At 33.4% G+C, this 15,860-nt stretch overlaps 1 protein-coding gene across 2 annotated transcripts in view; it reads right to left on the bottom strand.

The window, feature by feature from the left end:
* Positions 1–4,804: 4,804 nt before the first annotated feature.
* TMEM161B (transmembrane protein 161B) overlaps positions 4,805–15,860 on the bottom strand; it is a 68,417-nt gene continuing 57,361 nt past the window's right edge. For both annotated transcript variants that reach the window (XM_046666922.1, XM_046666923.1), the window contains 6 exons: positions 15,641–15,701; positions 14,997–15,137; positions 12,194–12,307; positions 8,284–8,458; positions 7,305–7,401; positions 4,805–6,079 (listed from right to left, as the gene is read on the bottom strand). In XM_046666922.1, coding sequence (XP_046522878.1) covers positions 5,802–6,079; positions 7,305–7,401; positions 8,284–8,458; positions 12,194–12,307; positions 14,997–15,137; positions 15,641–15,701 — 866 coding nt within the window. In that variant the 3' untranslated portion in view covers positions 4,805–5,801. The remainder of the gene's footprint in view (positions 6,080–7,304; positions 7,402–8,283; positions 8,459–12,193; positions 12,308–14,996; positions 15,138–15,640; positions 15,702–15,860) is intronic.

Below are 15,860 nucleotides of genomic sequence, written 5' to 3'. Positions count from 1 at the left end.
TTTCTTTCTGCTTTATCTCCCCAAATCCCTCCCCGTACATAGTTGTATATCTTAGCTGCAGGTCCTTCTACTTGTGGCATGTGGGACACTGCCTCAATGTGGCCTGATGAGCAGTGCCATGTCCGCGCCCAGGATGCGAAGCGGCGAAACCCTGGGCCGCCGCAGCGGAGTGTGTGAACTTAACCATTCAACAGGGCCAGCCCCTGTGAAATCTACTTTATCATTAAAATAAATTTAATGGTCCTTGTTGCTTGCATCCTAAGAAACCTTTGTCTACCCCTAAAATTATCAAACTATTCTCTTATGACTTCCTCTGCAAACTTTATGGTTTTAGCTTTTACAATGAGGTATATGGTCCCTCTTGAATCAATTTTAATGATTAAAATATTTTAAATAAAATTTTTTGGTTTATTCCTAGAATTCAGTTCTTTCTCTGATGTTGATATTCAGTTTCAACAGACTATTCAGTTGACAGACTATCGACTTTAGACATCAGCCACTTACCCAAAGCAGATACATGGAGTACCTACAATAATGATAGCAATTCACTTATGCAGAAAAAAAATACATTTCATACTCTAAGGAATTGTTAAACATAGAAATGAAAGAACAAGTAAATATACACATAAACACAATTACACTAATTCCAAATCCTATCATTGCTACTTATTTAAAGCAATTCCACTAACATGGTTTCATTTGTTTAGTCTTTTGGAAATTTCTATTCATAAGGACAGATTGTTTCAGTGTAAAATTACAGAAAGAAAAATGCATTCCAAATAAAATAGAGGTTAAAACTAATTTTTGTCGAGTACTATTTAAAAAAATACATCTTCATTTTTAATACTTCAGCAGTTGGTACTTAACATATTCAAACTGTGTTATACATTTAAAATTTTGATGTTAGTAATCCAAATTTGTCCTCAGCCTTGTTACCTTTTGTGTAATTACCTTTGTGTAACAGATTATCTGATAGATTAAAGAACAGTGGTTAAAATTTGCCTGCCAAATAGAAACATTGTATTGCTCTAGGGTCCTGCAGTTCTTTTGAAACCCTTTGAGTCTTTAAAAGTTCTACTGAAATGAAATGCAAATGTGCAAATTAGGTTAAAAAGCACTTGACAGAAAAACTCTAAAAACTGGACTCGCACGATCCTATTTGTTGTATGCTTTACTGTTTATTAGCAAACAAGCAGCATTTTAAATTCAATGGCTATAATCCTTGTACAATACACCAACTGAATAGAGAAATATATATCGTCCCTTTTTAAAAAATCCTTTAGTGACCTCACAATTAGCAAAGTTCAAGCAATCAGGGTGTTTTGTCTACCAATGAACTACAGTCCTATAAGAAAAAAACACTGCGATGGTCCTCATTTCCTTCAAGTCGTTACTCAGAAATCACCTTCTCAGCGAAGCTTTCCCTTGATGTTATTTAAAATTTTAACTTTAGGGGCCAGCCCTGTGGCCGAGTGGTTAAGTTCTCACGCTCCGCGTCTCCCGGGTTCGGATCCTGGGCGCAGACATGGCACCGCTCATTAGGTCATGCTGAGGTGGTGTCCCACATGGCACGACTAGAAGGACCCACAACTGAAAATACGACTATGTACCGGGGGGCTTTGGGAAAAAAAGGAAAAATGAAATCTTAAAAAAAAAATAATAAATAATAAATTAATTAAATAAAATTTTAACTTTATCCCTATCCTCCAACTTCATTTTCCTCCATCCCTGATTCCCCCTACCCCCCACTCATTAGATCTTAGTACTAGCTAACATATCCTATATTTGACTGCCCCACTAGACTGGAGGGCAGGGATTTTGACGTTTGGTTCACTGTTATATGTAAGGCGCTCAATAAATATTAATTGAATAATTAAATGAATGCAAACCAAAATATTCCTGGAGAAAACACTCTTTGTGAAGTAATTTTTAACTAACAATAAATGAATGTCCTTTAATTAACATGATCTGTAACCATTCCTGAAGCCAAAAATAGCTATTCATTTTTCCCACGCTAACACAAAGAGAAATCAATATCAGATTTAGAAATATATAGCCATATATTTAACATAAACTCTTAATTTTACTTTACATGTGATAAAACTGAGGTCAACAGTGATGATAATTCAGTTCTATTTAATTAGTATGGGTTGAATGCTGAATAAGCGCAAAAAAGAGCTAATTACAGGAGAAATGGGATGAGAAGAGACGATTCCTGATTCTTAGACTAACATTCTTTGCACAAAATTATCCTGCTACTTCATTTAAGAAAATGAATAGTTTTTTGCCAAATGGGAGAATGGAGGTGAAGAACTACCTACAGGGAGTTATATAGAAAAAAGAAACAAAACAAAAACATCAACGATGGGATAGAAAAAGTATATGCTCTTTGAATCATTAAAGATTGGCCCAACCAACATAATAGTTTGTGGCTAAAAAAGGAGTCCAACAGTAACAGAGGACAAGCATTTGAACAGGCTGTATCTGGCTTTTCTTTTTTCTTAAGAAGAAAACAAAAATAAGTGAATATGTTTACCATTTTAAATAAGAAGGGAAAGGTTGACATTAGCCTTTTGACCATCCTTAGTGTCCATGTCAGAGTTTTCATGGCACACAACCGACTCAGCTATAAACCCAGGGCAGAGAGAATGAGATGAGTGGGAGTTTAAAAGATGAGATTGTGCAACTATTTGAGACACTGGGTTCAAGCTCTAGGATCATAAGTGTGTTTAAATCTGATTCTTTAAGCCACCTAAAGCTCTGTGGACACAGGATGATCCACATTCAAAAACCACTTAGTTTTATTTTGCTGAATAGAAGTCATATACCATGATAGACAATTTTCAAGTATGAGATGGCTCAGAAAGTGTGTATAAATTCAGAGAATGTTGAGACACTGTGTTTTGTAGTACTGAGAATTTAATCTTTCATTTGAAAGAATAAAATCTATCCAGTGAAGTTCCAATTATAGATTTCATAATGAATTCTACTTATTGCTTCCTGGACCTATCGATTCCATTAACGGATGAACATCTCTTTAGAATCATAACTCAAGAAGAAACGTCACTATTTTACCAATGATATTTATATCAGAAACAATAAGATAATGAGCACATTATGCTTGGATGCACTGGTCATTTACGCATAGCCATTAGAATTCTGGGGAAAATACCAAAGATAATCAAAGTACATGCGGATATTAAGATAAAATTACATGCTTTTCATTTCAGACAAATCAACAGGGGTAGGAGGGAGAATAGAGCTCTGATTATAGTGCAATGGGCAAGGGGTGTAGGGTGGGGGCAGGAATAAACAAATTGTCAAATAAAATTCCACAAATCATACGAAGCAAGATTATAAGGATTCCTAGTCAATTTGGCAAAAATATATAATACAAATAAATGACCTCTGAAGCATTCATAATGGCTAGAGTCCAATAAGAAAAAATAAAAGAATTCTACTGGCCTAATTTAGGATATTAAAATATTACTTGGAATCATTTCACAATGTATACATATATCAAATCATTATTATGTTGCATAGCTAAAACTAATACAATGTTATACGTCAATTATATCTCAATTAAAAAAATATTATTTGGTTTACATAAAGTACAAACTCTTACACACTTACAGAAAATAATTCTTGGTACAAAGACAAGATGCTTAAATAAACCAGTTAGTAGCTATAACCATCATTCTCATCAAATTTGCTTTGAAAGGCTAAAAAAACCTAAACAAAACTCATTACTTAAGTTAATGTGCAGTTTGTGCAAGTTCACACTCTACTTAGGGAGAACTCAAGTTTAAAATGAGTGAATCACTAGTATTTTAGAAATACACGTTATTCCATCCAATAATGAATCCTATGTCTTTTCCTCCCATATTATTCCTCTGCACCATTTCTGAAACTCAAAGTAATAACTTCAGTTCTAATTTTTTAAATGTAGCTCCTTAATAAGAACAGTTATAAATACCAGGTGAGATTCTTTTCAAGTAAGGCCAACATGTGAGAACTTTCACTTACAAAATAAACGTCCTACTTTGCTGTAATTTTGTTATAAGACAGTTATTCTAGTAATGCTGATATACCTCAAAACATATTTGGAATGTTTCTCTTGGAAATACACATGAACTATCATTAGGATATATTCACAATTCCTTCCAACCAAAGAGTATTATACAACTTAAGCACTTATCACTCAGTCTTAGTTAATATATCAGTTATTTCCAAAATATTTAATCTACACCAAAAGACAGGAATTTGCTGTACTGAGATTATTCAAATGAATGTGAACCACAAGCCTTAAGTATTCCAAAAGAAGAGTTTCAAAATTGCCTTCAATAGCGACAATAGCACTGAAACATAATATATAGCATCTCAAGATAGTATATGGAAGAACATTTTTTATAAATTCTACTATTTGCTTTAAAAAAAAATCTGTTTCTCTCTTATATTCATCCCCTTTATAACTGTAATCCTTCATTTTGAGTTTTAGATGTAAAAAGCATCAAAAAGAATTTAACTTGTTTTTTCATTTCATTTGAATTTTTCATTCAAATGACCTCAGTTTCTGTCCTGTAAAATAAAAATTTAGTATTTCTAATTCTAAATACTACAAATTTAAAACAAGCCTTATTTAATATAGGCTTAAATGATACCTATAGACTTGTTTAGAATGGGAAAGGTTCTAATTTTTGAAAATGACAGAAAAAGAATTTTAATTTTGGAAAAACCACCTGTGTATTTATAAAATTTTAAGTACGCTCACACATAGGCAACACAAATAAATTGCTTGCTCTGATGAACTTTCAAAATGTATTTTAATCTCATTCCAAAAAGAAACAAAATTTCTAGATACAAATACATCTCATTCAATCACGTTTTAACATACATTCAGCAACTTAAAATATAATGATTCAATATTTTCAACTTTTATAATCTCAATATATTATATATTTAATATATAATATATATATATAATACATACAGGTAGTCAGCAGGATTACAAAGTAATTTTTTAAAAGTATGATCAATATTGATAAATAGTTTTAGACTATTAAAAAGAACTATTTAGGATCATAGAATAAAATAAAAGATGGGAGGCCCAAACCTAACAGCAAGATTGCAAATGATCATACAGCCAATCATTTTAATAGATCCCTCAAATTGGACAGAACACATTTTAAAACAAGATTCTTGCCACTCTCAAGCAGCAGTACTTGTAGATATCAAGCATGTACATGTCCATTAAATTTAAAATTACTATACAGCTTTCTTTACTGTAATATACAGTAGCTATTTCTTCCTTTCTGTTGGATTTTGTTGTCATCTGAAGAATGACTAATATATTACCAACAGAAGTGACTTTAGCTCCTTTCCCTCCCCTAAAGCATGGCTCAGTTTGAAGATTGTTCTATAGGCAGCCATTATGAATATTAACAGTACCTTAATACCATTAAGAGCAATCAATCAATAACTGGAGTCATATGAGAAGTTTCAAAGACTGCTGGAGGTTTCTGTAAACCAAGGTAATCAGAAGCATTACCCTTGTGGATAGCCCTCTCACATCTCTTAATACAAGGAGTTAAAATTCCAATGCCACAGTATAGCAGAAACAATCTATTCCATAATTTTAAATAATATACCATTAATTCACCCTGAGAATACAGAGGAAGCATTTAAAACAAGATATTCTGATATGTTTTTTTTTCCTTTGTATTTGCTTTCTTCTGCTTTTCGCCAGCCCTTCCAGGGCACAAATACTTGAATTCAAAGTATATCCTTTTGATAACTGAGATTCATGCCACAGTCAAATACTGGTGATAGAAAAGCCCAAAAAGGCTTGTAGAAAAGAGGCAAGCGGCAATCCACCAGGTTAAGAAAGACAGAAGTCCTCGAAAAAGCAGAGGAGTGAAAATGTTTTTTAAGCTGCTCAGGGCCACTGTTATTTGTGTAACGGTCACCTTCATCTTCCCATCAGCAGATGGTAATTCAGAGTGAACAGAATGGGAGGGCAGACTATGATCCACTGGCAAGGTAGAGACAGGTTCTGGATAAATGCCCCATGAATGATTACCTAGAAAATTCAAGACACAATTAAAACTTGAAGAGTAACTAATTCCAAACCTTATTAAAAAAAAAATACGAAATTCTTTTAACTTACATTTGAAATTAAGAACAAAAAGTTTAATGATATAAAATTATTTTATGCTGAAATAAAGTAAAATAATAATCTTTCTACATACCTGGTAAAAAACTCAATGTGACCAGACCACAATCTGGTCTTATCATTAAAAGTACAAATAAAAGCTAAAAGTCTAACTTACTTTAATTAACTGCACTAAAATCTGGTAAAATAATAAAAACAACTTTTCCTTGTATAACTCATGAATCAATTACCTCTACTGGAGTGACAGGGACAGACTCAATAACTTCTTAGAAATCTTTTCTACCCCTAGAATATCAGAATAAATTTCTTTCTCAGAAACTATGTATGATTTCAATGTGAGAGACTATTAATAGCTTCCAGAAGTTGTTTTATCATAGACTTTCCTATGTTGGACAGGATATGAGCCACATAATCTAACTGTGCTAGTCTTTTACATGCCATAGATTCCTAAAGCACACTTACATCTATCATCAGCTCTATGTTATCTACTAAGCCCACCCAAATAATACTTTTAGTTCCTTTGGGTTTCTTAAACTCCCACATTGGCAGACTGCCTGATCTAAGCAAAAGGAAACGATCAATATAACAACAGATAGTTCTTGAATAACACCACACAGGGACTCGACAGCTTAGTGCACAGACTCATAGGAGAACTTTGTTCTTCCGTTGAGAAATCCTTAATCTTTGGACATAAGTTATCTTGTGTCATAAGATAATATGTTATCTTAGATATGAGCTATCAAGTAGAACTCACCAAAGGATTCTGTAATTCATAGAATTACCTATCTTGTAATAATTTAAATGTTAGGCCCTAACAAAATCTTAAATCATCCTCTTATAACACAAAATAACTAATATTAACAGTGCTCACTCAAGTTACTTAGTAAATTTGGGAATTAACCTTTAGCAAACAATTCTTGTAAGTAAAGCCTAACGTTATAAAACCATATGGTCCTGAGTTTTCAAAATCAAGATGACAAATCTACTTCTACAGCTAAAAGTTTCCCATGTTTCCTCTTAAAACTTTTAGGGAGAAACGATTTTAAGAGGCATATTACATTGTAGGTAACAAAAAGCATTATTAAGCATAGACAGAAAATAAAACATTTCCCAGTTGCCAGGGCACGCCTACCTAGTGTTTTCAAAAGCAGAGTTGTGTGAAGCAGCATTACCAGAGGTGCCACATACTGCAGTGCAATGACACACAGGTAATAAAAGACTCGAGCCACCTGCAACCAACAACATTCTTAAGTGTCTAATACTGCTGACACATTATGAGTGAATTAAATTTTCATATAACTGTCAAACTGAGTTGCTTAAGAGAGAAGTTATCCTTTCCTGGGAAGGAAGCTAAATGGTACTAAGTTTGCAATTCATAAATGCCCCCAAACTGACTTCAGAAAGGCTCAACTTAAATAGAAGTTTTTCAAAATGTGATAATACTAAAATAAATTCTTTAAAAACAGTTCTTAAGTGATCAATATAAATTGGAGAAAATAACCACTAAATTCAAATGGTGTGTATTCATTTACATTTCAAATATAAAAGAAAATGCTAAAATCTCTAAAGACATCTAAAACATCAAACTAAATAATAACAAGCAGAGTCATTTATAAGTATAAACTCCTCATAAATAAAAACACTAAATCCCCATTCTACATCAACATATTTGACTGAGATCAAATTTCCTTCTTTGAAATTCCTATTAAGTTAAATATTTACATTTCATGTCCAAGTATTTGGGATACTGTTAAAAGGAATAAATTTAGTCACTAATATTTCCTGCCCTTTAAGCCATAAAGGCTGGACAATATGCTGTAATGTTTTTCAAATCAATTAGGGGGTCCCATTTAGCAAGAGTAGACATATCACAGCTTTTTACCACCCAGCTGTATGATACCCAAAACATTTAAGGCAGGAAGAATAGAGACCTTTTCTTCACTCAGCACCAAAATCAGATCAAGGTCTGTCTGATATGGGCCAGTTTAAGATTATCCCATTTACAATAAGAATATTATGCGACAAAATTACTATCTAGTAAAATAAACCAAATTGTCTTTTCTTTTACAACACAGTATTTGCTATTCTTCACACCACAGTATACAACTTACCATTTTCTGTAGCTCAACCGTACTTATTCGCCCTGCTTCTTTCTTCATCTGATCCACACATTTCTGGGCTAAATTTAAGTAAGCTTGCAGGTGACTACGCATCATGGCCAACCGCAAAGCACACAGCACTATTATTAACCAGAGTCGCAGAGTATCGAATGTAGCTTCTGTCATTCTACAGATCAAAAAGTTGATATGGTGCTCTCAAAGACCAAAATATGCTAGCATGCTAGTTATACTATGTTAACGTTCACCACGTAAGATATAGGAAATCTACACTTAGCTATAGACTTGGAGATATAAAAGTATTCCATTCTGCCCTAGATTACCCATATAACACTCTCACTTGCATACTAGAACCAGATAGACAAACAAATCAAGAAAATAAAGTAGTAACAGATATCCAGAAGAAAAAAGTAGACCAAAAACTTGGGATGCTTTTCTCTATTCACCCTCTTCCATGGGGAAAAAAAATTGGCTGTGAAATGAAAAGAGAAGTTGGGCACTCTTAAACTGGAAACTAGGAGATAGAAAGAAGGAAACTACAGGAGATTCCAGGTGAAAAGATGTACCCTGAGGACATTTTCTCAGAAATCAGACTAGGGTGAGGACTTTAGAAAGAAAGTAATTTCTGAATGTCCTTCTTGGGTTTAATGTTTTTAAAAGGCCATGTCTTCTGCTTTGATAAAAGATGACGTTGTGGGTAATTTGGAAGTAATGACTAGACCATGTTTGGCATCTAATCTCTAGTACATAGCAGGTACTTCATACGTGACTGCTGAAATACGTGGAGTAATCTGCCAAATAGGATTTGAAAGGTTCTCCCTCAAATTCTTAAGACCATGAGGGTAGAATGGGTGGCTATAAATAAGAACAAATAGGCAAAGACAAAAAATCTGACAACACTTCTCTTCAACACAGGTTCCATCATCAGCCCTTCCTTCTGTGCAGATTAAACACCAAGAAAAGGGACTAAAACTACAATACAAGAGAAGTTGCCAGGGGGAAATATAGTTGAAGGACAGTAAAGGGAACAGAAAGAGCAGAGAAGATGTGAAAGTGTACAGTTTTGTTTGAACTATTTATGAAATGGAGGTCAGAAATGCGGATGGAACAAAGGCTTTATTATGTATGCTCTCTTTTGGTTTCCTTCTTACAAGGTCATGAGTGCACATGGACATAAAATTCTAATGGAAAAGCACTGTTGGCTAGGAAGGATAAAGACCTAATCTTTTATCCACACATTTCCACTGTTATGAACAATGAGATTAAGGAGTCAGTCATGTGAGACTGACAATACACAAGACACAAGGCCACCCACAGCCTTGAACCTTTCCAGGGGCCTATAGACAATACTCTGCTCCCTGGAGATGTGTAGCAGACACACTTGACTGGTAGCATCCTGAAGACAGCTACTATATAGACTCTGAGGGTGACAGGTAATAGGAATGAAAGGAATGGAATAAGGCAGTGAATCAAAAAATATTCGCTCAGTTTATGAGTAGTTCAGGATTTAGGATAACAGTTATTAAATAGGATCTTCTAATTCAGATTATTTAACCAACCTCATAAAGATTTGATAAAACTGATCTGATGGGGTAACTCAGGAAAGGACCCTGAGCTGGGACAAAATATATGGGTAAAGAACAGGCAGGAGAAATTTCTCCAAATTCTTGGAGCCATTCTAGGTTTCTCCGTATATGTTCTCTTTTTGGTTTTCTTCTTACAAGGTCACAAGCACATATGGACTCTGTTTGCCCACATTTTATTTTTTTGATGTCAAATAAGAACACATGGATAGATTTAAATACATTTCTGGATTGAAACTGCATTATAACCATTTTTCCTTCTGACTACAAATAGAGACCTTTCCACAAACCATTTAGTCCATGCGACAGATGAAGACCTGTCACTTGCTTTCTTCTTCATCTCATTCTCTTTGATTGATGAGCAGTCATTCTTTCTCAATCTACCAAATGGGCTTTGGATTTTAAACAAAAATTTAAAATCATCTCTGTCTAATCACTTAATGTAATGGTCTGACAAATAAAAAAGAATAGGATAGAGCAGAGATAAGACTGCAATTTTGTTTACATTGTTTATACAACAGGTCAGAAATGGGGATGGGACAAAGGAAATAAAGCTATAGAAGAGGATCCTAGATCTTCATATACAACAAAATTTTTCTACAATTTAATATACACCCAAAGAAAAAATTCCTTATCCCCATTTCCTTTAAGCATAGTCTTCACTGCTAATCTGCACAAAGTTTAGTCTGGCTAAAAGTGGGAAATGAATGTTGGTATAACCACTAACGCTTTATATACACCAAATCTGGGTGAATAACCCTTAGCCAAATTATTTAACTTCTGAGTCTGTTATTTCATCTATAAAATGGGAAGAGAATAGCAATCACAAAAGAGAATTACTGTAAGAATGAAGGAGATAAAATATGTGAAGTATCCATACCTAGCATAATAACTGGTATATGATGGATGCATCATAAATGCTAATTTCCTTGTTTTCCTAACTAAACTAAGGCAAACATAAAATTGAGAACATAATTACAGGAGTATAAAATCGAACTTCTACGACTAAACTTCAAGGAAGGACTGGGAATGCTTTTAGTATTAAAGACATGAGTTAGAAGACGTTTGTCTAAAACCTGAGAATCCTTAGGATTATTTTTAAATACTTAGTGAATCTGTCAAGTTAAAATTACCAATAAAGCTTATTCATGCGGGGAAAAAAACACTGTAACTTCAACGGGTACTTCCCTAGTTCAGTAAGATTAACAGGAACAAAACCCCACAAAAGTCATGGTCATCACTGATTATATACTCCAAGAAAAATTTGTACCAGGATCTAAAAGAAATACATAATATAAAATGTATACTGTGGAGTCAATGACTAGTCAAGGTTTTCTATTTTAGTTTTGATGAGGCAAAGCAATGAAAGGAACATTTATTAAGCCCTTACTTCCAGCTGGTTGCATTATATGTGTTCCTTCATTTAATTCCAATGTTAAGTTTGTGAGGGAGATACTATTATCTTCATTTTCCAGATGGGGAAACAGAGGCTCAGTGAGGTTAAACAATCCTCAATGTTAGTGAGGATCAGAACTGGGGTTTGAACCAGCTCTGTCTGAATCTATTACTCTAACATAGTTCCATGAGGCTAACGAGTTAACTTATCAAATACAGTTATTAATGCCTTTTAATAAACTTTTTTTATGTTTCCTTATTATCTTCTCTGTTAAAATATTGTCTAATTGGATAAAAATGACCTAATATTAGATAATAATGTTAGGGCATTATTTTTCCATTTTGATAGGTGTGATGACACTATTGTCACGTAGGAAAATATTATTTTTTAGAGGTGTATACTAAAGTATTCAAGGGTAAAAATGCTACGCCTCTAATTTGAAAAACTACTTTACCAAAAAACAAAACTAAAGAGGGTGAGGAAAATATGGAAAACTTCAGGAACTCTTACATGGGATGAATATATGAATCCATTTATACTACTCATTTTTTCCTCCATTAACTTTCACAATTAAGAAAAAGCAAAAGAACTGCAGAGGATATCTTAAAAACAGGCACAACAACAACAGGAAAATGTCACAAAACAAGTGGACATTAAGTGAGAAAGCAAAAAAATTTACAAGTATATAAGTTAATATCAGTGCAGGGTAATACTTCACATTCATATTCATTAATGAAGATCACAAAAGGTTAAATGATGACCTGGTCAAATTTATAACACATCTTTTAGCATTTCTATGAATTTTTTAAAAAATACAATGTCCTAATATTATCATTAAAAAACTTAAATAGAATATATAACATTTTTGAAAACAGTTTTGATTATATAACGAAACAAAAATTAGCCCTGAAATATCCATACTTACAAAGGGACACTTTCTTTACCCAACGGTGGGTTCATAATGTAGTCTTTGGTGATTGGTTTCACCCACAGTAGAACCATAAATAAAGGTGCCAAAAAGTTGATGTGAAGTAATGTTCTGAAAATATGTAAGAAATTAATATAAATATCCAGAAACAAAATACACTAATAAACACAGAAACTTGGGATTTACAAAATGAAGGTAGTAACTAATTTTCAGTATTCTATATTAAGGTACTACTGTCACCGTTATTTTATACTCATCATTACCACTTAATGCTGACTTGAGCCCTTGCAAAACTACCTCATTATCTTAATTTTCCAGAAGAGAACTTTTAGACCCAGGAAAGTTAAACGACTTGCTCACGGCAATATTACAGGTTAGGGGCAGACCTAGCACTGTACTCTACATCTGCTCACTTCTCTTCTAGTGTCTGTCACAATCCCCTTCTATATCCCTGATTGAACTAACACACAGGTCCTTAAATGATTCTTTCAACTTTACAACGTTAACGGATCCAATGGATTTTTTAGTCTTCTTTTGCTGTTTTTCAGTGCAGCTGAAACAAAGTGTCTCCTTATTATTTATAAGTAAGAGATGGTGATTAGCAAGGTCCATAATACGAGAAGATATATGGCAGACAAACCTACTACAGCAACTTATAACTGAGGAATCTTTCAATATGCAATGATCATGTACAATCATGTATAATAATATAATGTATGATTGGCAAAATCATAAATGATTCACATATTTTTATTTCTTAAGAGTATTATGACTATATCTGAAATATCTGAAATTAATTTCCCTATCGTACACAAACCAAGGAAACCTGTATTACTCCTGATAAGACAGTATACCTAAAAGAGCAAAAGGTTTCAGGTTTGAGCTGTAACTTCATTGTTAATTGTTGTCCCAAGTTTGTATCCTACAGAGACAGATGACTGGTAAAGATTTTTCTTATTTTAGAAAAAGACAAATTCTTCAGACTATTTTATTACCATGTACTGCTTTCATTATCAACCATGCTGAAGGGCTAAACTGGAGGATTTAAAATACATACACACATACACATGCACACTAAAATATCATAATAGCTTAAATGATAGTGATCTACGTGACAAAACAGGGTTGGGTCAGGAAACCTGAACACCTGACAGGGAAAGGTGGAACTCGGGTTCTAAGTCCTGGCATTAAAACGAGTACCAGTGCCTGGCCATGGGGTGAGGAGCACGCCGCTCTTTGTGCCAGTCATGCTACTCTCACAACAGAACTAGCTTGCCCACACCCTTGTATCAAGGCAGAATGCTACAACACAATGCAATAAACCGAAAATAAAATAAAACTCTAAATCCCCAAAGGGAAAAATCTTAAAAGAAGCCACCTTCTACTGAAAAGGGAAGTAAAATGTGCCCCCCCAACTCCAAACCATCACTGAATGCTTTAAATGTTTTTATAAAGTGATTCTTTCATCCCACAGCCTGGGTAAACCATCAGTGCGGGGGAAGAAAGCAGCAGTATTAGATATGCAGTGTTGCTAGGGAACACTCTAGTATCAAGGAGCAGCCCACAGCGGTTTCAGTAGCTGGTGAGGGGCTCCCCTCCACCCACCCTTTCAGCTTATTTAAATCATAACACTGGGGTTAGTGGACTGAAGTGTCTGTATAGAGAGGAGGGGGAGAATCAGGTTTTGTTTTAAAAGAAGCCATTAGAGAGAGTATGGTGGGAGAAAGGCAGGACGTAGCCAAGAGCATGCTGAGTAAAAGGAGGGGAAAAAGAGGGACGAGGGAGTGTGTCGTGGGAGGTGAGAATAAGTAAGCAGACACACAAAGCATATGTAGAAAAATGGAGGTAAGGAAAAAAATAAAGAGACTGTCAAAATTAAAATAAAGGAAAATGACATAAGTAAGAGAGATAAGAATGTAAAAAGATCAGAGAATCAGCATCATTAAAAATAGGGTTTTAAAGAGAAGAAATGTTAGGAAATATGATCACTCAGAGAAACTTAATGATTATAAATACATAAATCAAAATGGAATATTCTCAACGTGGGCGTCAATAAAAAGACGAGACGGGAATTTGGATCTGGATATGAGTTGAAGGAGATAGAAACCTGTCGTTCTGCCAAGGTGTCTACATCAACAAAAAAAATCTGTGACAACCACGAAGAATATAGTAAATGGGCTCTGAACTATTTATAGAAATTCAAATATAATTTCTCCATTTGAGAACTAAAATAGAATTTGGTAGTTAAAAGTAACCTATGATATTTAACATTGTACAATATTAGTTATCCCCAAGTAAAATAATGTATAATTTTAACGTTTTACAAACAGATCAATAATTTAAGGAAAACAAACATCTCCTATGTATACAGATTTTACTTTCAAAAAATTTTTAAATATTTTAAATAAAAAACACTAAATTATTTAAATAAAATTTAAATACAATGTAATTAAAATGTTTGCGTTTACGGAAATTTCCATGGATCCTTAGTCCAGTTGTAGAGATTACAATATCATAAACATTGACCTCTAACCTAAAAAGAACATAAATATTGATATTTCCATTTTAACAAGTATAATAGAAGTTTAGTAATTGATTAAATATATATTTTTTAACACAGGACTTAAAATTTAGAAATGAATAAAAGAAACTTGCTTATAGTAGAAAGAGGAAGTAGTGTGACATCAAATGGTTATTAATTTTCAATACAATAATTTATGATTTCATTGCAATAATATACCTTCATTAAGATGGAAAACATATATTTATCTGCATGTGCTTATGTACATTTTCCGCTTACTGTGTAATTTTTTCTGTTGCCAAATTCAGGGCATCCAGATGCATTTGAGCCAGCCGTAATCCAGGAAATGTCAAAAAAGCCCCAATGAGCGAACAGAAAAGAGCCAGGAAAAATTTGAAAGTAAGTTTTGAAACAGGACCCCTAGAAACAAAATTTTTTAAAAAGCTGATAAATTTTTTAGGTTAACTTCCTAGGAATTTCCTTTCTTCTGATCAATTACTTTAAAAACCACAACAATAACAGTAATAAAAGTAAACTTCTACAGAAAGACAGCTCTTGGTCAATTCTCTATAATGGGTTTTAGTGAACTATAAATCAGGCATCTCTTTAGCCACATTTGTAACAATCCAACCTACACATTTGAGATAGAATTTGATATGTGACTCAGATGTAAATTTAGTCTAACATCTGGGGGTAGAGGAATTAAATCAAGTAAAAGCAAATCCAAATAAGAATTCTACAAAAATATTAAGTATACAATATACTATACTCGTAAAAATTACGGGTAAGGCTATTTCTAGAAGTGACAATCCTACTTAAGAAAGACCTCTTCACTGATTAAAAACAAAGAACCATTTATACTAAATGCTGTTTTACTAAAAATGGAAAAATTTAAATAATGCTTAATTTTTAAAAAAACTTACTGAGATTCTAAACCTTGCTTTTCAAGAAACTGCATTGCACTGTCCGAAAAATTTGTAAACCCTGTAGGGAAAAAAGAAAATTATTCTTATCACAGGGGTAAAATACAGAATCTTTCTTTGGAAATAAAATGCTAGAAAACAGAGCATCTTAAATTTTGAAGTGACTAGCTTAGCTCTTTCATGTGCTAATTTAGTATGCCATAATGCAATAAAATTTGCT

This window comes from Equus quagga, chromosome 7, assembly GCF_021613505.1.
Source record: "Equus quagga isolate Etosha38 chromosome 7, UCLA_HA_Equagga_1.0, whole genome shotgun sequence".
Lineage (NCBI taxonomy): Eukaryota > Metazoa > Chordata > Mammalia > Perissodactyla > Equidae > Equus > Equus quagga.
Note: the sequence above shows the minus strand (reverse complement) of the source record. Positions and strands in the feature narration are given on the sequence as shown.